This window comes from Clavelina lepadiformis, chromosome 2 (genome assembly GCF_947623445.1).
Source record: "Clavelina lepadiformis chromosome 2, kaClaLepa1.1, whole genome shotgun sequence".
Taxonomy (NCBI): domain Eukaryota; kingdom Metazoa; phylum Chordata; class Ascidiacea; order Aplousobranchia; family Clavelinidae; genus Clavelina; species Clavelina lepadiformis.
Genome location: NC_135241.1, coordinates 18,840,155 through 18,865,670, shown reverse-complemented (window position 1 = coordinate 18,865,670; position 25,516 = coordinate 18,840,155). Strand labels below are relative to the sequence as shown.

The 25,516-nt window shown below is 39.4% G+C and overlaps 2 protein-coding genes across 3 annotated transcripts; both read right to left on the bottom strand.

Annotated features, from left to right (window-relative positions):
• Positions 1-960: 960 nt before the first annotated feature.
• On the bottom strand, positions 961-24,242 carry LOC143445726 (bone morphogenetic protein 2-like). Of its 2 annotated transcripts, none has more exons than XM_076945016.1 (3): positions 24,088-24,242; positions 4,721-5,265; positions 961-3,031 (listed from the first exon to the last, which is right to left on the bottom strand). In XM_076945016.1, exons 2-3 carry the CDS (start codon positions 5,106-5,108, stop codon positions 2,088-2,090), a joined length of 1,332 nt encoding a protein of 443 aa, XP_076801131.1. In that variant the 5' UTR covers positions 5,109-5,265; positions 24,088-24,242; the 3' UTR covers positions 961-2,087. The 2 variants fall into 2 exon arrangements, with proteins under 2 accessions (XP_076801131.1, XP_076801130.1); XM_076945015.1 differs by lacking the exon at positions 24,088-24,242 and adding an exon at positions 13,880-14,039.
• On the bottom strand, positions 20,362-23,945 carry LOC143445725 (uncharacterized). The gene is made up of 2 exons (XM_076945014.1): positions 22,516-23,945; positions 20,362-21,619 (listed from the first exon to the last, which is right to left on the bottom strand). The coding sequence occupies exons 1-2, from the start codon at positions 22,973-22,975 to the stop codon at positions 20,523-20,525; spliced, it is 1,557 nt and encodes a 518-aa protein (XP_076801129.1). The 5' UTR covers positions 22,976-23,945; the 3' UTR covers positions 20,362-20,522.
• Positions 24,243-25,516: the final 1,274 nt, after the last annotated feature.

The following is a 25,516-nucleotide window of genomic DNA, read 5'->3' as shown; positions in this document are numbered from 1 at the left end:
TGTTGTAATATAATTATTACTGTCGTTTTCAAATCATCTTGAACTCTGCGGCACAACTACTAAGTATCAAAAATCAACAACCTCGAAACTAATCTCTTTTACAACAAAGACATGGAAATCGTTGCTACTGTATAAGGATAGACAAACGGCTTGTGAATTTCCCTTCAACGAACTTGGATCTGTTTATGTATTAAATTCGTTACTGCATATAAAATTGCTTTAACTAAATTTGTTTTACGTGGCACAACGTGATGTAATGGAAGATAACGTGTATATAAATTGCGTTAGACAGCGTTATCTCTTTTATTGCGCATGTCAAACCTTCCTCCGATTTTTAATTGTATCGTTTATGAGAGAAGATAAGATAAGAAAATGTTAAGTGATGAGAAGCAGCGGCTGCTTGTCCTCTGTTTTGACCGGAACTGTTGACAGAAAAGACGCACTTGCGGCCAGTTCAGTGACACTGAGTCCATGTAATTAAGTGTCACAAGTTGGGCCGTTAAAAAGACAAACACAGGATACTCGGAAGATAAATTCATCGAATGAGATTACTACGCATCGTAAACAACCGAAGACGTACTCCCTACGTCGTTTTTTTAACCAGCAAGTGTATGGTTTAACGCACAATGCTATTACGGCCATTTTGCAACTGACGACTCAATGCAACTTTCAGGAAGTAGTCCTACCCGGCGTACTGTAATTAAGAATGTAATATTTTCAAAGATGTATAGGTTTGTGTGTAGAAACAAATGATACTTGACATAGCTCTGTCTACATGGGACATATAACTACAGTGCAATGTTGATGGACGCCTTGCAAATAGTCTATTTGCGTTGGTAGCAGTTTATTCATTTATGCCCAGCCTGATGTTGAACAGACTTACAGCGTGGAAATTTGTAAATCTTTTATTACTGGCTATCAGTTCCAAGTAATGTCTGGAAAAACAACGAATATGTTTTGACGGTTGATGTTGTTTTATTCCTGTACAAAGATATAAATAATAAAGTGTAAAACAAAATATCTGATTTAGCAAGATGCGATTAGATTTTTTCATTTCACGACACAGAAAAAATAAATTGGAGCAAAACAGTAACCAAAATCGTCAGAAAATAAAAGAGGAATAAAATCGGTTAAAGTGAAGAGATTTACAAGACCATGACGCTTCCGAGCAATCTTGGGCGAAACTACATCTTTAGCACAATTGAAGTTCTGTCAATCTGAGTACGATAACAATGACGTACTTTTTAGCCAAGGTTAGTCGCACTACCAGAAAAATATCTAATAATATATTTTGGGATGGGCATCAAAATGCAAAGCGGCGTGCTCGTCTTGCCACAAAAAGTGGATACGAGGGCGTGTTTACTTAAGGGAGTTATTGACAATTTTTCCAGCGGAACGTGGCTATGCAAAGATAATGGGCATATGCGGATAGACCGCCTAAAAAGAACAGTACAGTCCTCGCGTAGAGCGTGTGCACGGAGCGGTCTCAGAACCCAAACGAATGTAAATAAACAAAATCAATCGGCCAGCGGTGGCTCCGATATATCAAGTTTGTCATTTGTCAAAATTACTGTAACCAAAATAAGCAAGCAAGAGGGTACCTTGCGCATAGTAAGCTTCAAACAAAAGAAGAGACAAACGCGCACATATTTCATAACTTATAATAAATAGTAAAATAACCTCAGACAAAGAATGAACCAAAAATCGACAGCTCAAAAATTCAAGTCCCACCAAAGCGTCCAACAAAACTATAAACAAAGTGAAGTATTCTGAAAAATGGGTTGTACCCAAATTTTGTCCTACGCGGCAAGGGTGTAGTTAATACCCTTTGCTGCTTGGAGGTAGCAAAGTGTCAAGGTGATTTATACCCCTATGTGTAACTACTGGCAAGAATGTCTTTGATCCGTGATTCTTTTATGACATCGTGAGGCTCACAGGTCGGCGGAATTCCAAATAACGGAAAATTGCCTCCTCTTTTCCTTTTCTACGAGCCTCCTCCGCAAATTTTAGACACCTCGTGTCGGTGACCGTGTATCTTAAAATTGACTCGCCGCCGGTTGAGCAATTGCCGGAACAAGCGGTACCAGTTACCGGCACCCACAAGCCTTTACCTCCATCTGCTCGTAGGATTTCAAGACGACCAGCTCGTATTCATCTAGGTAGAGCATCGAAATAGAGTCAAGTTCTGTTGGAACACAACAGGGTCGAGGGGCCATATTGGATTCGACTGAATTGACAAGTGTCTGAACTATCGCATGGTTAGTTGCGTTTAAATGTTCGGCAAGCGGGAAGGCGCATTCGCCCTTGCAGAAATAAGCGTCGTAGCCGTGAGGAGCTACTATCCAGTCAGTCCAGCCTACTTCATTGAAGTCCACATAGAGATTATGACGTTCGCAACTGCGCGATCTCCTTTTCCTCTTGCGCCTCCTCTTGGAAGAGTTGACATCCCGCTTCCTGCTATTCCGCTTGGAACGAGACCGACGCTGTAAGGTTGTATCTTTTCCGTCATGTGTGTACGTCAGCAGGGTGGGACGCCAATGTGGCCATTCGTGTTCGGATACGTCATCGTGAAGATCGCGTTTCAAGCGGACATGACGTTTTTCCTCTCCTGTTGGGGCACTACCGTCCTCTGACACCACTTCGACGATGAGTCCGTGGTTGTCTCTGTGATGGTTTTTCGCCCACTTCATCGTGGCCAGGTTCACGTCAAAACGCTCCCAGGTACTGTTCCTCACATCGATTAGGCGCGTATCAAGAAGACGAGTGATTGGTTGATTTTCCGAGCCTCCGTACCGTATCCCTCTCCGCTTTGCCGAGTCCGAACCTTGGCCATCCTGCTCAGGCATCTTTATGATTTCGTAGATGTTGATCCTGTGAGCGTGGTTGCCATGGTCGAGCAGATGATGAGCGAGCGCTTCTCGATGGAGTAGAAGCTCAGATGCTCCGATAACCTCGTGCTCTGGTAAGGTGCTGAGATCAAACCTGAGCCGGACATGGTTGTCTTGTATCCCAGGATAGTACTCATCGTTATCTGAAAACAAATAAAGTACAAAAGACTGAACTTCACGACACGGATAAGTATGATACAGCACAGTGGTTTATGTTGATTAGTTATCCAAATAATTTAATTTGAGCAATAAAGGAAAATATCAGTTTTTATTCAAGCAAGGATTAATTGGATTTCCTCCCAAAAGCAGATCGGGAATGTTAAAAAGTCTTTAGTGGCGATTCAGTTGAAGAGATTAGGATACGGCGCAACATCCAACACAAAAAAGGTTAATAGAGCATGCCTATTGCAATTTGAGAACGTTTCTAAATTTTTAATTGGCATAAAGAATAATAACTAAAAATTTTTAAGCTTTTTACTTTAACCTTCGCAAACTTATCAGTTTGTTTTGAAAAAATTGGTTACTGTCAACATTTTAAGGATATTTCTTAAAAATGCTCGCACAGGCCATCCGTAGCGCGACTGATATGTTTGCAGTTCTATCAACACATATATCGCCTTTTAAGTTAAGTTACATTCCTTTGGAGTTAGAGCTGACGTTGTTTTGACTTGCTATATTGAGTTTGTTGTCACTCAAGCGTAGTACCCGGTCACATATGTTACCCTTGCCCATTGTATGCCATAAACTACTATAAGTGTAGCTGGAAGTTAAAATTTTTCTAGTCTTTGTACGTGACAGCAAAACGTGTTTCTATACAGGATTTTTCTACTAAAAACTGCACCTTTAATGGGTTACAAAATTTCAAAATGTTTTGACGGTATTTTCGGTAGAAACGGTACGTTTTACTCGCTTTGCCGTGAAGTAAAAATGACGTTAGTACGTTTATGCGGTCGGTTCTCTATGATACTTAAGGTGATTCGTTTTTCGCTAAAAATCCTTCTGGAAACATACTGGCTACAATGAGGCTTTCAATTTGCAGAACGATCGATTCAGATTACGTGAGCCATGCAACCAAATTGGCCTAAAAATCACACGCTAGAAAAACTCACACGAGGCTTCACCCACGCACTATACAAACGAGCGAAAAGTACTCTCATTAGGTCGATGGCCCTTAAAGAAAATTTGCAGATTCTGAAGCGGCCCAAAGACGACTTGGCCTCTGTTAAAAGCTATACAGCTACAATGGCAAGGCATAAAAAACAGGCACGATTAACTATTTTGCTTAGGGCATCTTCTCTTGAATTAATCCCCTTTTGGTCACATGCATCTCCTCAGTCACACGACATCGCATTGCGTCACAATTTGTTATGAATGCCGCCTCCTGATATTGATCGACTTTTAATTTCGATATTCTTCAAACACTTGCAGGGAAAGGAAACCCGTGAGGCGGCCGATAATGAATTTTCTTTCGATAATCCCGACAAGGATACCTGGCTTCCGGCAAAACCAGATTTGATCGCTTGCACGGTATACTCATACTATTAGCAGAATTGTAACCAAAGGGCGTATAAGTAGAACTGGGTTTGAAACTCTTTAAATTTCCAATAAACTTTAATGCTGCTTTGTCTAACTCTTGACGTGCGTAAGATGAAACGTGAAGCCCGTTTAGTTTATTTACCCAGCGTCTGACTTATACGTGAAAGCGTAAAAACGAAATAATACTTCCCATCTCATAAATGTATCATATCTATTTACATTAGAGACAACAAGGACGTTAAGAATCGATTCTCATAACGAATAATATTAAAATCGATTAAATAACGGCAACTTACCGATATGATGAAAGCTGCGTGCCGTGTTAACTCGGCTCATAATGTCTGTCGGCGGAAGGTCAAATCCAGTTTCCCAGCTATCAACTAAGTTTTGTTGGCCGTCGTAGGTATCGCCCAAATGCGCTTTGTACAAATGCTGCATCAATCTCGGTATCTGAATGCCCTTTTGCGGTGTTGGTCGGCGTTTTAGTCCGAACATGTTCAAAAGTTTCTTCTCAAACTCCACTACTATTGCCTCCTCTTCCTCTCGGGTTCCGCTTGTGTATTTGGCCGCATGTTGAATGAGGTTAGTCCGGCCAACGCTTGGCAGAAGTCCCGAGCTCAGGTTAAATATCGACAGCAATACCATGGTAACAAGAATGGTCCAGTTGGCCAGCGTAACCATCATTACTTCTTAATTAAAACTTTGGAAAAACTGTACGAGTCTGACTGTAGTAACTTCGCTTGTATAATCCGTTTGGTTTAAATTATGACCTCTGTTTTGTATCTTGCATCGTTTTAATCACAGCAGTTAATCTAATTCTTCTTATCTTCACAGCGTCCAACTGCAAAAGTAAAAATAACACAAGTCAGGTTGATTGTCGTATATATAACAAGCCCCCTGTACGCCCCGCTTGATGTAATATGCTGCTCGCTACACGGCACAGAGTCGTCTAGCGCCGAAATGAGACGCACCACATGAGAGAACTCATGCAGCGAGAGAGGAGAGAAGAAAGCAAGAGCTCCCGGGTCACCAAACACAAAATAATAAAATAAATAAACCAAATAAACCCGAAAATCCGAGTGTACACGGGGAAAGAAAAAAAGGAGAGTTAATCTTGATGATTATACTCGGTGTAGCCACCTCATTCCCGGATGAAGTGAAATCTTAATTGTAGCGTTTATAATTGTTTCAAAGTCGAAAATCAGTTCTAATCATGGTAAAAATATTTAAAGTTGCACAAAAATTACAGAAATACAAGATAAAGACGCCGAACTATTAAAATAAAGAAACTATTTCAATTCTGTACCACTGCTAAAGCGAAACGCAAGATCGCTTCTGGGGCCAGCAGTTTTATACATTTATTATTGCCCTACGCGTGGGTTTTATTGCTATTCATTCGATACGCAAATCAACGCCAACGTATAGAATCTGTAGACAATTATAACCTTTTAAAAGATAAGAGAGACAGCGCTGAACGCAAACTAATCACTTACGAAGTCTAGTCAAATATGAACAATTTAACTAAACACTTGACTACAAGATAGAGAGCGCATCAACTATTTAATAAACTGATCATTAGGTCAGAATACAAAGACGGGCGGTTCCCATTATGGAGCTCCATATTAGCTTGCCATGATTTTGTTTACTTAAAAATAGTTTCAAGCCATTGCACAATAAAGTCACGTTTGATTGCTTGTTTGACCGCGATTGCAAGTAACTTTGTGCATCTCTACCTATTTAATGTAAAGTTATTGGCGAAAAAATCCCGAAAAGTTTTGAATGAAATTGACAATACATCGGCGCAATTGTATCTTAGTAATTTTACTTTCAACCTTACTTCCTAATAAAATGTTCATCATGTTTATGGTGTTTAGCTTTATGCGTGTTATAAAAATGGTCAAAATTCAGCAGTTTCCAGTAAATTTGGTGAGGTAATTTGATAGTGAACATAATCCAAATAAGGTAATGTGTACGTATCACAATAGACTAGAGGCACGTCAGTCGGAAGAAAATTGCGGCCGTTATTTCTTCTGTCAACTTAGTTCTGACATATTTATATTTTTGGCACGTGCTTTAATCATATAATTGCGCTGTATAACCAGTTCCATGTTTGGTTAAGTTTTCAATTTTGTTAACAGATGTTGTTACGGTACCACAGGTGTTAGATTTACAGCAAATTCAGCACTAATTAGTCGTTGTTGTTCTACAACACTAGCCTTGAAAGATGGTTGACGAACGTTTCTGATTGGCTCGTATAGTTGACGACGTTCACTGTCACGCATAATGTATGTATGTAGCCTTTAAAGGGTTTCAGATCGGGAGTTTACCTCGTTATTAAAATTTTCGTCAGCTTCCAAACCTATCACTCTAAACAACCAACAAGAGTGTACATTAACGTTGTGTAGATTTTCATAACTTTCTTGAGACGGGCAAAAGTCTACACGGGTGGCAATCAAGAATCGTATTGACAAAAACTCGCGACTATTTTGATAACTCTTGGAAAATTAGGGTCAACGTCGGCCATTAAAGTTAAATTAAAGACGTTTGGAGGGTTTTATGCAAAAATCTTTGATAAGAGCGATTCGTAAAACATAATCTCTTATTGTTTTGGATTAAATCGCACAAGCTAAGTTGTCGAATCGTGTTACAATTTCCTATTAAACTCGTTCTCATATATGGTGGCCTAAATAATTGCCCCACAACAGTTGATCTGCACTTGAATCCACTTGTATCTTCAGAAAAGAAATCGTAGTTAATTTTACCGGTAAATTTGTAAACTGCTTATAAGCGGTTACGCATTCGAATTAGAGAAACTTGTCAAATCAGCAAGTACCATTATCACACCTTTGATGATAATCCGTAGATTTTCTCCGCAGGATTACGTCAATTACAATCGACTCAAACAGTCCTAGGTATGCTGGCTTGTCACAATAATTGTCAACTTTACGTGATAAAATTTGCTGGCAAAGCTATCACAGTCCATTGGTCTAAATGTAAGGCGAGAAGATAAGAAATCTTGTCAAGTTACCTCATCAAATGACTGATACAATTCTTAACACCGTGTGTAGTATACAGCAAAGTATAAACGAATCGTTGAAGAAAGTATCCAATACCGTAATCCAAAGTATCCGATAATTTTGTAATGGACTAAAATCTACCGCCTACACGCAACGCAAACAACTTACGGGAAACCGCAGTTGTGCAGACTATATTACCGCAATAACATAGATAGCAGTGACAAAATTATATAAATATAATCGAGGGACGTAAAGAAATATTAATTTTCCTGGACAGACTGGCTCGCTTCGCCCGTCCTCGGGGAAATGATGAAGGGATGTTGGGGGGCATCCAACTTCCGGCTGGAAATTGTTTTAATACTTACTCTTATAGTGGCCGTGGTCTTGTTTTATTTTGTCATCGAAACTCGCCACACGAGACGTCACATGTCTTTCAACCACCCATCGCGATCCCTATCGGATGTAATCGCATTGTGACGACACAATTATACAATGGGAACTCGTGCGATTCACGCGGGATTAGAAGACGGATCTTAAGATGAGAAAAGTTAAAGTCTTTTAGTCAAACAACAAGTTTAAAACAGATAAGGCGGCGGTTTTTTTCGAGAAATGACGTAACTGACTTCTGACAATCAAAGAAACATTTAATGTCAGGTTTATTTCTAATCACGTAAAATTTGCGTGACCTGATTAACATTCCTCATAACACATCATATAATCATGAAACGTAAACATGCTGTTCGTGAGGTGAAGGCTGCTACACGGAAGGTTCCCCAACACTTCGGCGGCCTTAAACAGCTTAATTGAAAAGTCATGGTTTGCCGAGTTATCTACAAACACACGCACCTATACGTTTTCATCGTATCCGGCATGTCAGCATGTAAGAGATTTGTAGCCCCAAGTAAACCTAGCGACGCGTGTTTACCAAACTAGACATCCATCAAGGTTGCAGAAACTTAGTACCAATTTGTCCAAAGTTATAGTGACCTCTTGTTAAGTTACTGGCCTAATACGAGACTCACTGTGTGTTTGTTGATAGCATCCGTAGCTGAGTGACATTGATTGATGATGATTCAACACAACCGTTTATGTTTATAACCCCGGGCAAAAGGCAGGACCTCAGATTATTGTCGAGAAATGTTTGTAACTTTATAATTTTTGTGGCGGGCTTATAAACGCACGTTTGTAACACAATGTTTGGTTGGAATATAGCACTTTCTTGCAGGTCATTGCATTTTTATGGACTAATGTTTGATCATTATTGGACATGCCTTTTTTACATGGTATATTACTCCATTCTGTTGTGTAAAAGCTTGTGCTCCATCTAGCGACAAACTATTTATCGTCATTTCCCGAATAATAATATTTGTATAATCATACTTCAAACAGCGTTTACACAATTTTCAAAGTTTTACTTATATGACCAAAAATTTTATCACAGTGGAAAATTACTTAAGCCAGGTTAACGATAGTACGAAAGGCTGGTCTTCACACGATTGCGGAATACGGTAAAGAGATTTGATGATTTTCCCCTAATTTTTTTCGGCTGTGATATGCGAGGATAATAGTGAAGCTAGCGGCAACAAGAAATAACATTGGCATATTGCTATTGCTTTATACAAGCCAACACATTGTGCAGGAAGGATAGGTACCCAGAAAATTTTACGTTGTGGACAATGGGTTAAGTTAAGCCAGGTCACCGAAATAAGGTCAGCTGTAGCCTAGTTAGCAATTCACGACACTAGGTAAGAGCTGTCAAGCACATTTTGAGCATCTGAGGTCTAGTATATACAAATTTATCTTGTGGTTGTGCACTTCTGCACTAGACCCGACTGTAGAGTATGACTGTAGTGTACAGTGTAGCAAAGTTATAAAGGATTAACTTAGTAAAGTCGACATCCCTAGGCTAGTCGATGTAACGGCACACTCTAAATTGTCCAATTCGTCGCCATGTGATTGCTGAGATTGATATCTGAACCTAATCTACATCTGATCGGTGTAAGATTACAAAATTTTGTCGACATTACAACTTAATTCGACTACAAGAAGTTCGTTACAAATAGGCGCTTTGCTGATATAAAAAAAACTGACAAAACTGCATATTACCAAACACCTTGCTGAAAAGTCAAAGTTGCGAAATACACCATTGTTAGTCTACTGTCAGCTAGGTAAGCTTATTGCATGTGCAAATTTGTTATATACCGTTCACTAGATTGGCTATAAAACCCTATACGTTAAAATTAAGTTTTTCTTTCGCTACTTTGTGCATATTTATATCTTGTGTCAGATTGTTGTTCACTTATTTTTTGTGGTTCTTCGATTGTAGATCGAATGTAAGATGTTTGCTTGTTGTATAAATACATCTGTGTATACTTCATATAGTTTTTAAAGCAGAAATTTTAATATTATATGATAGTCTATAGTTTGGTTTTGTTCCAAGTTTACTGACAAGCATAATTATGTCATATGCTTCACAAGCATCAGCAACCTATAGCTGAGCTGTACTGTTAAATACAATGACAAAACAGTAGCTAGCCTAATGTGTTGCTACTATAGTCTATTTCAATTAGATGCCACATCTACAAGGAGTGAACGTTTTATCGGACTAAGGTCACTTTTGAAGTTCGTTCTACCTTGTCGGTTTTTCTTTGGGATTGGCCCATTACAACAGAACACGGGGCAGAGCAGTGAGGTTAAAAGGGCAAATATATTTCATGGGAAAGTGTTTGTGATAACCGACGCACCGCGCCCACACACTGTGGAATATTAGTGCAGCCTATAGTCATATGTCGCCTTATTAATTAACATTGGGGAATTGGACGTACTGTTGTATTGAGAGCTGCTAAGTTTGAATTTATTGTACCACCCTGGTTGTATATGCTTTAATCTGTTGATAACCGGAATGGCATTTTAACTAGCTATAGCGATTACCGAAACGAGGACTGTTTGTTAAGGAATAATGACCCACAACCGGAGCAATCGGAAATAACCGCGCTATAACTTTTACAGCGATAAAAAGCGCAACTGCTCCGTTAATTCCGTTCGTTAACTATCTCGTTAGCGCGTTGAAAAAACAAAATAGCTGTCTGTAGGAAACCGTGGAAGACAGGTAATCACTGGCTAATTTATACTAATCGACCGTTTATCTTATAACTGCGCAAACCATACCGATACTCAATCACGAATAATCCCAACAATAACGCTAGCTTTAGTTACAGTCCAAACACGTGTGGTTACTGATAGTTCTAGTTCCAAGACAAAAAGCACCGATGTCTGTTAACTGATGTCAACACTGCAATGGATGGTGATTGTTTCACGTTATGTCTTGCATTATTTATCTATGAATTTCGTGTATAGCTGACGCAGATGTCGCCACGTTATCACGGTCACTAATAACAGTTTTAAAGGAGTTAGAACTGCATGTAGAACAATGATTAAAGTTCTAGAGGAACTGGTAATATGCACAAATAGTACATCGGTTATTTATAGAGAAACAGGGAATGTCGTCGAAAGGGTCAAGTAATCCGTTAAACGCTGCCTTTTGAAAATCACCTGCAGCCGAAGTATCGTGTTGAGGTTGTCAGCTCGACCCTAGGCGGTGCTAAAATCATGAATGGTCTCACGTCTCAGTATACCAAACTCGCTTTAACGAGTTTTGGAATTACTTTCGTGCCTTTCTGCATTTTCGTTAAAAAGGCTGCAAACTTCCGTTAAGTTTTGCAAGATTTCAGCACGTCTTTTCCTTCGTTTCGTAAGCCAAAGTATTTTTTCGAGCGTAAAATGCATTTAAAAAGTTGCTTGGAAAACGAAAGAAAATACCTATAACTATGTGGTATTTCCCACTAACTCAACCTCCTGAAACGATAAAAGTTATTCCCGAATCATGATGTATAGTAGACGATCGAAGCGTCAACATAATTGCTCGTGTGGATAGGCGTTTTTTAAATTTGTCTTTTCGCTTTGCAAGCAGAAATAAACGGCACCGTTTTGTAACAGTGACGTTAGTGCCATAGGTCGAATCTTTTGTTGAAATGTTAAACTGTTCAAATGTTAAGTTAAAATTGCCCGAAATTACTGCCTCGCTTTCTTATATTCTCAGTTGTGCATAAAGCCTCGTGACGGCTAAGTAGCTTTGATTATATCGATGGAAAGACTTTGGCAAGCATTCAATCTAATCTGAAAAGAGTTAACGCGAGATTTGCCAAGCTTTATGCACAAAACCCTAGATTATGTTTAGAACAAGGACCTAGCCTTGATATTTGTCAAGGTTATCTGTGCATCCGGTGCATTCGTCATTGCACAAATATAAACGTCGTCATGCTTGTTTAGGTTAACGTACTGTACACAGTTCAAATAAATTAATGATCATATTTGTGTTAAAGGTCATGAATTTTAACGAACAGGTTGGCTGCTTGAAGTACTGTATCGTGTGTAAAGCAGTATATGGAGAATTGGGCGTTTTTGCACGTTTGGCACATAAACGATTCTGCTAAATCCAATAATTTTGTTTGAACTAGAACGCAGGAGGATAACTGGATACCACACAAGACAACTGACCTTTAAATGACAAAAATGGCAGTGGAAATAATCTACCTAATTTGTTTACAAGCTGGTTCACCTTATGACAATGGCAACAAGTGTGCAAGAAATTTGTTGATCCATTTTTGTTCATACAGTTAATGTTTAGTTTAAACGTTCACTTTGGCCACGGTAAAAATACGTAAAGCATCATTTTCTGAAACGTTTTTGTGATTCATTGTCGGCACGGTCGTCTTACACCCTTCAAACGCTGCGTAACGGGGTTCAGGTATAAAGTTTTGATGCGACGACGCTTTTTGTCCCTTGCTTAGTACAGCTATAAAGCGGCAGTCATAATTCTCCTAAAGTTTATTTCGTGGGCAGGTAAAAGCTACCGGCACACGTTAGAATTGTCACCGTTCAAAGCCTAAAAGGCGTTTGTTATTCATACTACGAGCCGTTTCAATTTGCATTGTCTCAAAATGCTTGAAGAGTGCCCCTTTAAGCTGGCTTACTCAAGCGGTGTGTGCAGTTTAAAATTGGATTAACTGTAAAATTGGAGAGTGCACTTTTGTTTTCCAGTAGGCTCGTTATTAATTGAGCTCTTCATGTAGCTGCCAAAAATTCACTCGAAGCTTAACTTACACACAAGGTGCAGTCGAAAATCGTAGAAGTTCATCCTATAATTAATAATAATAAACTGGATGGACACAGAGTGTAGTTTACGGTTTTTTTCGCCCTGTCGCTGTGTTTCAGTGATATTCTATCAGATATCATGGAGTAAACCAAACTTTGAATTCATGAAATCCAGTTTACGTTTTTTTTCACATTTACATTCACATCAAGTCGCATCACTGTGAAGCAACGGAACTGTCCACAAAACCACGGATACGCAAAACAGCGCGTTAAAACAAATGCTTTCATTACATTCCGGGAATAGGAAAAGATTTATCAAGGCATGAGGCCGACCTCTCTGTCATTTGATAAATGGTTGACGGCTCCAGCGTGGCTAGAATTGCACAATTACCAAGCGCTATACAATGTCGGCGAATGTGGAAGTTTAGACGCCCTGTATCGCTAATTACAAAAAATAGTTTCAGCAAACAGACATCGGAACAATGTGGGGAAAAGCGAAACAGTCACGTCTCGTCGCGTTACCAGCGCCGATCTAGGCACAAATATGCACGGCTACCCACTTTGATATCGTGTGAAAGAAATCTGGTCAATCAAAAAGGTTGCTCATTCTTTAACAGTCATGCACACTGGTGGGTCTGCCACTCAACTTCAACAGTGGCGTAAGACTCGGCCCCGAAATGACCAAATGCTTCTACAACCGCGCGTGTATTTCAGTTCAACATTTTAACATTCAGAAAAGCTCGGATTGCTGAAAATGGCCGAAGTCGTATTGTGGAAATCAATTGCTCAAAACGGAAGTCTAATTAAACTCTTCGGATAACGTACAGTCATATTTACAGTCCGTCTGGAGCTCCACATTTATATTTGGAGGCGATTACGAGAAGTTTAAGTATACGGGCGACGAGATTGCTGTTTTTCCATGTCGTAAAAATGCCGCGCACGACAACTCAGTATTAGTGGTTAGTGTATAAAGTATTAGTCGCTCTTTGATCTGGTCAAGCGACGTCAGACGACGTTGCGCTCGTCAGTTGCTTATCCAAGCATGACGGAGGGAACCCAGGTGATTATTCCTAGGACAAGCTTCACCTTCACAATGGAGCTTAAACCAAAAATTTTCGCATTTTTTTCTAGATAAATATCCCTTTATGGCTCGCCGTATCACAATCGTCATAAATTTCGAAATTAACGATTGGAAACGTACTTATTGTAAAGGCAACATGATTCATCAAGCCGAGCAAAGTTATGAACAAAGATGGCATTAACATGAAGAAAATGCTAACTCACCGCTCACGCAGATTTAAAGGGAAAAAGTTTGCAAGTAATCTTTGTCCAGTTTTCCTTCCGCGTTCTCAGTAATCCCTTGAACTGATTGTTGGATCAAATCTAACACAAGTATTTGACGCAAACCCTATGACTACAATTGCAGCTGTAAAACCAATGTACGGTAAAGTTGTGATGGAACACTAAATTTAACAAAAAGGAATAACATTTATGAAACGCCGAGTTCCATGTAAACTTTGATTCTTTGAGCTGGTTTTGGTTTTACGAAGAAGCACAGTTTTGAGAGTAGAAAACAAATGACTACATTACAAATAAATAAAACGCAATACGAGAACAAAAACGACTCCCGTGGGCTACTTATTCCCCGGCAATAACAAAAAACAACGTAATTTATTTTCACCAGTAGTATAGAGATTACTTTATAGTTATGCCCAGTTTACGTTTGAAAGTCAAAAACAAGCGCTAAGTGTTATTTAACTGTTATGAAACGTACGACATTTCATTGAGACGGTATTACTTGATATGACGTGATATGACGCAATACTGCCGCTTTAATCTCAACAAACCACTGTAGGCCATCATAATATCAAGTGTTACCAATGGATTTATACTTCCAGATATCCTAAAATTACTGCCTTTGCAACACTCGCACGCGTATATCATCCACGTCCTGCTGGCAGCTTGCAATTAAATTGGGGACAAAGCAGTTTTTGTTACTGGCAAAAGATTGACACGTTGGAGGAACCATAACAATTATACCCGCAACAACGTCAACAAGGTTTTAACAAATACTAATAACACTTTTCGGGCGGCCTTTTCTAGAAATATTATCTAATGTCCATTGTGGTGGCAGCTGGCATTTCTAGAACGATTACAAAGCAATGTTGCAGACATTTTCCAGCGACCTGCTTAGCGAATGTGATACCAAGCTATTTAAATTTTTCGTTTACCTGACTGATAAGCAAATCACTCGAGTAAAATGTCTATCGACGTTAAGGTGAAGATTTGTCTGGGATAAAGCGAAAGCCTCGGTTTAAATTCTTCGACCAACATTGACGTGGTATCTCGTTAACTTCAGGGATTGTGGTGGAATCCCAGACACGATGCCAATGCAATGACCATGTTTATCGACTACGTTTCTACCAAATTCGGAACATAACATCATCCCCATCGTGTAGTCTGCTGTGATCATGATGGTCTGAACGATATTTATCGATGCCAATCTTTGTGTCTGATGACCGCCCCTGTCGCCTTTAATTTCAAAAAGTCTCGCTTTGGGTTTTAACGTAAACAAATTGCATCGACACATTTCCCGAACAGGCCAAACCATTCACGCAATTGCTGCATAACTGCAGTGGCACGTTCACGACGTAAAATGACCTTTGCCGAAACAGCCGCCCTAACCCGGCGTATAAGGGCTAATCCCGTGAACGTGATTAGAGAATAGGACTCTTGTTTCATGGGCTCAGTTGCGATTTCACAAGCTAGTGCCCAGAACAATACAATGACTCAAAATTTAAAAGTGTCGGTTTTCGTCAATTATTATTCGGGGCCTTGGTCTATACCCCGATGCCGCCCCGTCGGCGCCTACCCGGAGCAGGGCATCGTGATGGCGCCGTTCACCCTATCATAGCTCCTTCTCTCTATAGTAAGATAATGGTTCGTCTAACGCCAATAAGTAACAATTAGATATGTATTGAAAGATCCAAAACGTCCGCGTAGAGACAATAGTCGCGGTTTATTTACAAGTTACTTGTAGCTTAGAAAACATGCTGTTACCGGGTTTTGTATTCGACCTTAAAATAGTTTGAATGATTTTGGTTTCGATATTTCACACGAGTCACGCCTAAATGACTCCTGGATCATTTTGGAATAGAAGTCTAAAGTGAAAGTATTTACGCGGTAATCTTCTGAAACCATGCTGCGACACGGGCGTTTGTTTTCAACCGTAATTTGGTGTGAAGCAACGAAAATTGATATGATGCATAGCTTAGCCTAACACGAGGTTAAATAACTGCAAGTGTGCAAATATCTCTGGGCCCGAAAGGCGGCTGATACACATCTTTACTCTTCGTAGAGGAACGTCAAATATACCACGGGGTGTTCGGGCCGCTATTTCCGAATATGATAATTGAATCAAAACTCCAAGTCGAAAGAGATATAGATTCAGTTACTAATTGTACCCGTATATAGAAACATGGTTACCCAGCGCAAAATGTTGCCTTTCTTACCCGTCGTATTGTAACAAGAAAACGCCAAAAATTTGCCTTCCAAAAATAGAAATGTACCGACTACAAACAGACCCATAAAGAAGCAAAATGTAATATCATTGTTTGCGCGCATTCCGTTAGGCAATTTCCACTCTACACCTGGCCGGCAACTGGATTAAAATCTTTTAACTTCGCCCTCCATTTTTATAAAAGGCGTTTTGAAAATATCTGATACAGAATGTGGGCATATCTTAGCAGATTAATCCGTCTGTTCTGAGATTATTAAATTATGAGTGACGAAAAATACACTGGTAACATGCACTGTGGGGTGTGCAAGTTGCGGCTGTATTCTGCGGTGGCCCAATCAAAGCTGTATGTTGTCGTTTAACGAGCCAGCTGCTAGCCAAGAACAAACAACATACACCCGAAATCAACATATCGTTTTCATTAAACTCCTTTAAAGCAACGTTTCGCATATTTTATTTGGTTAGTTACGTTAGCAAATAATAGCACCTGTTTAACCTTTAGACCTTACAGCGTTTTTCCAACATACGAATATGTTTATAAAAGTTATAAACCAGTTCGTCATATTTAAAGTTCTAAACCTTTGTTACGAATCATTTCCTGGGATACTAAATGCCGTTGTAAACATTCCTTGTTCAAATAAATGATTTCAAAACCGTAAAATGTGCAATATAGTTTGGTTGTTTTATGAACATTGCTCGTAACTGTCCTTCGTTACTGGTTATAACATCAAATATTACTATTGACTGCATAATATTGCGCACTCAACCATGTCGCCTGTTCTACATTACAACCAACCCTAAACTTAGTAAAAAAGAGTTATTTTTTGCTTAGTCTGAACTCAATTCCTGAACAACCATTCGCAATGTTGATGAATGTTTGCTAAATAAAACAAAAACTGAATTTTTTAGGCTAATCGCTGGCCGGGCAATTTGCTTTGGTTCCCGGCGGAATGCAAATTATTTCCTCGATGTCTTTCAAGTCAGACGTACACTGTCTCGCAACACTTGCCTTGCTGCGACAGACTTTTTCTCGAGCAACCTACTTCACTTTTTTTTCGAAGAAATCTATCGTTCGGGTGTCGGTCGCTCGAAGATGGTCTCGCTGATCATAAACACGTATTTACTTGACTTTACTCAGGTAGTTGATTTTGATTGCAATGAACGCGCATTATGGGAGCATATTGTTAATATACCGACGCATTTCATAACAAGAATCTGACACTTACAGAGTGATACTCAACTTTGTCCCAATTCATGAACTAATACTTAAAGTTTGATACCTTTTAAACGACGCCATAATTTTTTATTAAAACGACTGCAAAAAGTAATATCCTCTGGTACATTACAGAATTATTATTGTATGTGCTACCTATCACAGGTTACTGTTTTCAAGACACTTCGTCATGGTCACTTTTAACAGTCGCTCGAAAGAAACTGAAAAAAAACATGGCTTGAATCCCCAATTTATATCAGCATTGGTCAGCCTTCTTTCCAAAACGACACAAAATACAAAAGCTTTTCTGTGTAGTAGTGGTCGGAGTATGGTATTCGGGGCCTAAATGAAAATATGTAGACCGTTGATATGAAATGGTATACTATTCGAAGTTTTTCTTTTTCACATTAGGCTATTTACTAACGTGGGGCAAACTTTCCACCAGTAAACGGTTGCGATTTAATTAACTGCTATTATCTACAGTTTTGTTATGCCACAAACTTGTGCCCTTGATTTGCCCTGCAATAAAAACTTCGTAAACACCCCGTCATTTACGATTTTCCAGAGCATTCGCAATCGACATAGAAAAAAGCTTATGTTCATGCTTTAAGTGAGAACTGTAACAGCTCGTAATATGTTGCACCTGAGTAAACAGGGTGTGCTTCGGTGTTGCAAGGGTTGTAAAGTAATCAGTTTAAGAACTGCAGCTATGTACATACACGATACTATCATAGATTTCAAGTGTTTGCATACGAAACATAACGTTGAAATCATTTTCTTTGTTTCTATGCACAACCACGCGTTTTGCTATCGCCATGGTACCAACACATCGGCCATGTACGTACAAGATCTCTTGTAGTTTATTTGGCAAGTACCAAAGTCTTGCAGCGATACGAGATTCAATGATATGCTTTTTGGACTTGTTTCACGTCTGATGTAGAAAACAATGTTGTGGCCAAAAGTGAATCCTTTCTAAGTCTTTACCACCATCGCGCGGTTAATAAATTGTTTGTGGTGGTTTGTATTTTTCGTCAATTGGTCTGTTTCAAATACGACACATCATAACTTCCATGAGCATTTATTCAATTTTACCGTAAGCCACACGAAATGCGCACACGCACGCGTTCGTTTTGTCTTCTAGTCGCGCGTTTACGTCTAAAGCGCAAACATGAAGTCCGACGAAGTGATATTTATTGAAACATGAAAATTTATTGCAATTAACACACAACTTGTTTAATGGATGTAAATCATAAGTTTTAATTTTTCTTAGTAAACAAACATCCACTCAGTGAGCAATAGGTCAGCAACCGAAAACTATAAATTTTAGGCTTAGTCATAAACAAGAATATTGTGTAAGCAAATTTGCTTATAACCATCAAAGATAGTGTTGTAACTTTTACGCCTGTTAGGTAAATGTCGAAGGGCTTAAATTCACATCACTTAGGCTAACGTAGGTCGACCTAATCAAGAAAATATTAACTTTGAACAACTACTCTGACCCTTCAAGTGATTTTATAATGATCGAGCAGTCACGAAGACTCACAAGATAACACAAATGCCACGTTAAGAACACATTTGGCAAGTGTCGTACCCCAAATTGTTGGTCACGCACGCTTGAAGATAGTTTCTCAAAGAAAAAAGTGACATTTGCACCGGCATGGTATTTAGCGTTGCGAGTACTGAACTTTAGTACCAGCTAGAAACCATGCTTGCAGTTTAGAATTGGTAACCGAATCTCTTCTCGCCTTTGTATCTCTTGTCCTTCAAGCAATTTACGAACTTTCCTCTTTTCTATAAAAGTGCTGTCAGATTTTAAACCGCCGCCTTACTGCAGCACCTGCACGACATGGATGAATGACTTTGTGGCAGTAATCGGAGTAGTTATTCACTGTTTTCTGGCATGTATTTGGAAAAAATATTTTAAACAGTTCGTATGAGTACTGAAACAGTATACGTTTTGACCGTGTATCTTTGCCAAATTGGATAGAATTAAAATAACTGCGTACTCGGTCTGGGTACTAAAGATGAAAAAATCTATACTTAATACACTGTTATTTAGGTTTATAAGTTTGAATGGTGTGTAGCCATGTATCTTTGGTTATTACTGATGCACAGTTATAAGACAATTTATCTGTAAAAACAAGGGGCAATAATTGCGACATTCAAACGGGTGGATGTTCATAAGTCAATGTTCCATAACCTTTAGTTAAATTAAGCATTTCGAACCTTGAAATCTGGCGACCTAATCCTTTGATATTGACAAGTTGGTGGTTTCACTATTGTCTAGCACTGCCTCTATTTCGCATCGACACACGAAGCTATATATACATCCAGTATGCCTTTCTACAAAGACAAGCCGATTAGGAAAAAAGAACGAGAAACCAATTGACGGCCACTTAACGCGTATAATCACCAGGAGTGTGTGGTCATGCAATTTAATATCAACAGGGTTAGCCGTGGGGTTGACCTTTGCAGACTTCAGGAAATCAGAAATAAAATGCGTTTTGTTGCTATGATCGGTTGCCGTAACGCGTGCCGCCAAAAGTAAGTTTAAAAAGAAAGATAGCTCCTTTCAACCGCTCCATTCCGGTTCAACGCAGCCGGCAAACCAGATGTAACAATGACACGCAAAACGGCTCGTGGTCGGTTGGTAAAAATCAAAGCGGGAAGTTGTAAACTTCAAATTGCCAGGATCTTGTTTCAGACTCAAAAAGACAATAGTCGAGTGCTTGTTTTTGATGTAAAGAGAAACTAAATAAAAATCGATTTCGACGGAACAGCGATGTTGAAACGGATACCAAGCGTGGCAGGAGACTAGGCGCATCCTTTCGTTGGGGGAAATATCGAGGAATAACGTACAAGGCCTTTATGCGGAAAACATGAGAAAAATGTGCATTAACGCTTCCTCATGAAATAAATCTATTGTGTACACAGCTGTGTCGCATTGATAATACGATGAAATACCGTCTTCCGCTGTCAACCCAGACATCAAGAAACCATGTACATTAATATCCATTAGTGATGGAATGCTGTTTGCTTATGCCAGCTATGCAAAGACGCGACTTGGCGTTGGAGGTATAACTAACAAACCACATTACACTTCTACAAGACTTTGGTTTTATTGGTATAAAGTTCAGGTGCAACATACATTGGTTTCATCGAGCATCAACGGCAAGCACTTTAGGCACATTAAAAAGTCAACGACACCCACAGCTTTCTATCACCATGTCCTCGTACTGTCGCAACACCACGTTATCGGCGTTGTCCAAATACAATAATGTCACCGAAGACAACTTGGTCGGAACACAGCAGGGCCTAGGGGAATCCATGGGGTCAACCGAGTTCATCATTGTCATCAGCATAGCGTGATTAGTGCCGTTCAGAGAGCTACCCAACGGAAAGGGACATTCGCCTGCACACCTGTAAGCTTGGAAGGCTCTCGGTGCGATAATCCAGTCGTCCCAGCCAAGATCCTCAAAATCAACCCACATCGAAAGGCGCTGACAAACGTTGCTGCGGACTGCACGAATTGATCGGTTGTGCTGTGTCGCGTTCGACTTGGTTCCGGCTAGCTGCTGAGTGTTGATGTTTTCAGAAAATAGACGATTGTTCACGATGGGAACCTGCTGTGTTGGTTTCTGGCTGTCTTCGGACTGTTCTACATCGTTTTGAGCTTCCTTCTGATCAGGACATTGCGTTCTATCAATCGATACCAAAATAAGTTGAGGAGGAAAGGGATCCTGGCATCTTCCAAAAGACTTTTGATGTCCGAAATCTTCAGTTGATTGCGTAAACATCTCCTCCTCTTCTTCTTGTATAATAAGAACTGCTCTAGAGATCGCATCCCGGCGGATCCGATGTCGCAGTGACTCTTTCCTCCAATAAGGAATCATCTTTGTAACAACAAGAGGTTCTGTTGTTTGTTTATCAACGTGCTGCGAGATGAATGAAATATTCCGGGATGCGACTGGAGATCCGATATGTTCCTCCAATCTCGCCATCATGTTTGCTTCCTCCACCTGGTTTATTTGGTGGTTGTAGCTAAAATGGGAATCATCTTCAGAGCCTTCTAGAATCTTCATCATCCTGATCCAGCTTTGCCGCTTCATCCAGTGGATGCTAAACTGGAATTTTGAACGCCAAGCAGTCCATTTATGTTTCTGGTGGGATGAGGATAGTTGTGTAGTGACGTATATGATAGCAGAAAGCGCTTTTTCATTGTTTTGAAAAGCATCGTTGAAATTAAATTGTAACTCTGTAATGGTCGTGTGTTGACTGGTGTAGATGACATCACCTGGAACAAAATAAGAACAATGTAAATTTTAATTTCGATAATCAGTGGATAAACAAAGGTTGATTATTATCAAGCGAAGCCAACACGTTAGAAATACCATAACCGCCGAAATACGCTAATCCCTCGACTGTTTGCACAAGATATTACCGAGTCTGTTTAGTGTTCCCTTCAAAATACGGTAACTCGATCGTGTTTATCATTTCATCTGCCTAGCAGCACTTCTGGTAAAACTATAACTGTATAAAAACAAACCGTATAACACTGTTTAAAAATGGTTACTTAATTGTCAATTTTACACCAACTTGCCTCTGTTCTTGCATACCAGGAGTAATTCTACAGTGCTAGTATAGCGATACGGTTTTAAACTTACTACTTGCCTGTTGACAGCTTGACAAAGTTTAGCCATGCGATACCGTCTGGTGGTACAGGGCAACTCACAAGTGTTTGTTCTACGTGCTGAATTACTCAACTCTAACTTTAACTTACGGTACTAAGAGCGATAGGACTCCTTACAGAAGCAAACATGCCAATGGTAAAGCTTATAGTAAAGTATTTTCATTTTGAAGAATCATGTCGGAGCTCTTCGGTCGATATAACGTAACTCATCAATCAAGAATATAACCCCTAGTTAACGTCGCATGTATTAAGCAGCACATACGACACGTAGCTAGCGCTAACGGTGGTAGATTACTTAGAAAAACTGGATGGATAAAAAAAAGATTCCAAAAGATAAAATTCCTTTTTCAAAATAAATCACGCGTTAATTAAGAGACCCTCGTGGCCGTGTCGCTGTCTGGTAGCAATGAACCACTTAAAATTTTAATTTCCTTTCTGTAAAAGACTTGCTTGATCATTAACTTACAGTTTATGTTGACAGCTAAGAAACGGATACAAACCTTTGTTCTTTAAGTTTCTAACGATGTTTCCTCCATGTCCAGGAAAGTGACATCTTCCAGGCAACTTGGCCAATTCTACTTCATTCTTCTTCATCATGTCCAGCATCAAACTCGGGATGCTTTCCATCCCAAAGCTTGTTGACCTTATGTCGGAATAAGGATAGCCCGGGGTAAATTCCGTGCTAATTTCATCATCGTGGTGGTCTTGTTTGTTGCTGGTTGGCGTTGGATTAAAACTGGGCCTTTGATGCGGTCGCCTTTGGTCTTTCGACTGATTTAAATCCAATATTTGCTGTAGGTTTTTTCTGCTTTTCAACCCCGCACCAAAGAATTTTTTAACATTCCCGGTATGGCGTTGTAGACTATCAGGGAATCCGTTTTCCGTGGTTATAGCGTAGAAAACGGGGATGAGCCACAGCAAACAAGACAGCAGTAGACATACCTTCTTGGGATATTCCATTTTACCGTCAAAATTACGCTGTTACTTTTTCTGTGCGGCTGTATAACGGTATAAAATACCGTTGACTTCACTGTAACATGAGCAGAATAATCTAAGAGTCACTACGTCCATTTTTGTAGGACTAATTGAACGTCTTCTAAACTAACTACAGCAAGGTGTAAGCAAGAGATAAGAGTTACTGTGTATTTTTATCTATTGATCCGAGACTCGCAAAGAATCTAGGTCTTTTCTTATCGCTATTATTGACACCTATTGCCCGATGGATACCCAAACAAAAAAGGTGATTGTTTGCGTGTTGAAGCCAGGTTGATTGTTTACCAAATCGAGAAAGAAAATGAAATGTTGCGAAACAGAAATTTCATTGTTGCATGGGTGGAATTTGTGGAAGGCGGTAATTATGCTCGCTGGACTATTTATGTTTTCAAATTTCACGCGTTTCATTCATCATTACCTACTCAAAAAGCTTTGCTAAGAAAAGATCAAAGCACAAACCGCATCTCCGAGTTATTACAAGCGATGCGGCTTTGAAAAATGTATTCTAAACAAGGTGGAACGTTTCATTGTGTGGAACGGCTTCACAGGCTTTTAATGCGGAAGTTAAATCTAGTTCTAACAGCTTTTAGCGTTCAAAAGTCTGTCTAAGATTTCAACCGAACAATAGCCACTTGAAATCCGTTCGCGTCATATCATAACGCCTTAATACACTGAATAGTGAATATGTTTCCCAACAGGGTCGAATCAACTTTAAAGCAAAAGTACTTTATTTTAGTTTGATTCGGTTTTTACTAGTTAGTGATCTTTTTATGACGGTCTCATAACCACTAAGCATACTTACTTAGCAACCACACCAGCCAACACTTGGTTACAATTGACTTCATATAACACAACATGCAAGTCAAAGCCTCATATATTCCAGCTCAATGCATTCTTTGCTAGCGTATGTAATATATGCAGGAGTTACACGTATATACACAGTATTGACAAACTCAAAATACTAATGGAATACTATTTTTAGACTTGGTACTTTATACTCGAAAATCCTATGTTATTTTTTGTGATAATGCAATGCTTCCAACATAGCTCAAGAAGATATTTGCAAATCTATTTCAAACCTTTTTATCTTTCTCCTACAAGAATGAAAGTGGCTGCATCAACAAGATTGCATCGAACCGCAGCAAAGTAGCTCCACAACCGTCTTTTCTTTAAAATATTATCCAGCACTTGAAGATATTGTTACCTATCACTTAACCTTAAACGCTAAACAATAGTTAGATATACAGACGACAGGCGGAAGGTCATCAGTTGAAGTTTTTCTTGCCAACTCACTACAATACCACCCGGGTGCTTTCTACGTAAACTCGCGTGCCCAGGTAGAGTTGTAAGGACACTTCTCGCAAGCTGAAGGCACAGCAATGACTTCCTAAGGTTTTTCCATTTTTACCAACATCATGACGTAGATGTTAGGTATATGGTATGCTATGTGACTGATTATGTTTTGAGTATTGTTGGATTTTAGGGCAGCAGTAAGTTAATAACACACAGAAGGTGTCAAAACTCTCATAATACGACCCGTTATTCTTATTCAGTATTGCGCGATCGCAGTAGCTTTTACTTGTTTTTTTCCTCAACTAGCATACAGCAACCCTCCTAACAATTCAGTCATAAATCTCTCTACACTAACGTAAGTGAATTCTTGTTACAAACTCTTCTCAAGTTTAAAAGCAGATTTTTCGAGCAATCCTTCCTTCATCTATTTGAGTATGTTTTATGTCACCTTATAACCCACCTGAATGTTTTAGCCTATATACACCTTTAATTACTAGGCCGACTAAATCCTCATTAGCAAAGCCGTCAGCGCTATAGATGCGTTTACCGAGTGACTCAATGTTTGTGGATACATATTCTCCATGACGGTACGAGCAAAGTGGTTCGTCAGGGCCATATGTACAAAAAACATATCCGATTAGCTACAGCATAACGTGGCCTATAACACATACAATTCAAAATACTGTATGTTCATTAAAATGTATTAGTGCTGTATTTCGATGACAAGGATCTGAAATGATGCAAACTTTAATATCTGGGTGCCCTTTTAGTGCAGCTAAGTGTTTCTGCGACTACTTTCTACAGTTTGGGGTTCAAGCAACTCTGGTAATAGGCAATGATCGAGACTTACGCAAACGCTTGTCCTACGAGATCCAAGTTAATTAATACAAACAAGCTAATCTCGTCTGCGGTCGGCTAAGGTGGTTTACTACCAAGAACTGAGCTGTGGCCCTGTTGATTTCGCCTATTCCTTCCATACCTTGATGCACTCGGCGCCAGTCAGAGATTATGAGGGGTAAACGATTCTTCAATAATCTGTTTGTATAATGAACTGTATTGTCTAGGGGCATTACGTCCAACAACGACGAGTAACGTAAGACTCCAAAGACTTGCTCTTGTCACGTAGAGATATGAAGTTTTACGGACTTCAAAGTGTGTTTGGCAGTAAACACAGAGCAGAGTGGAAATTAAAATGTAAAAATATCAATCAGGGCT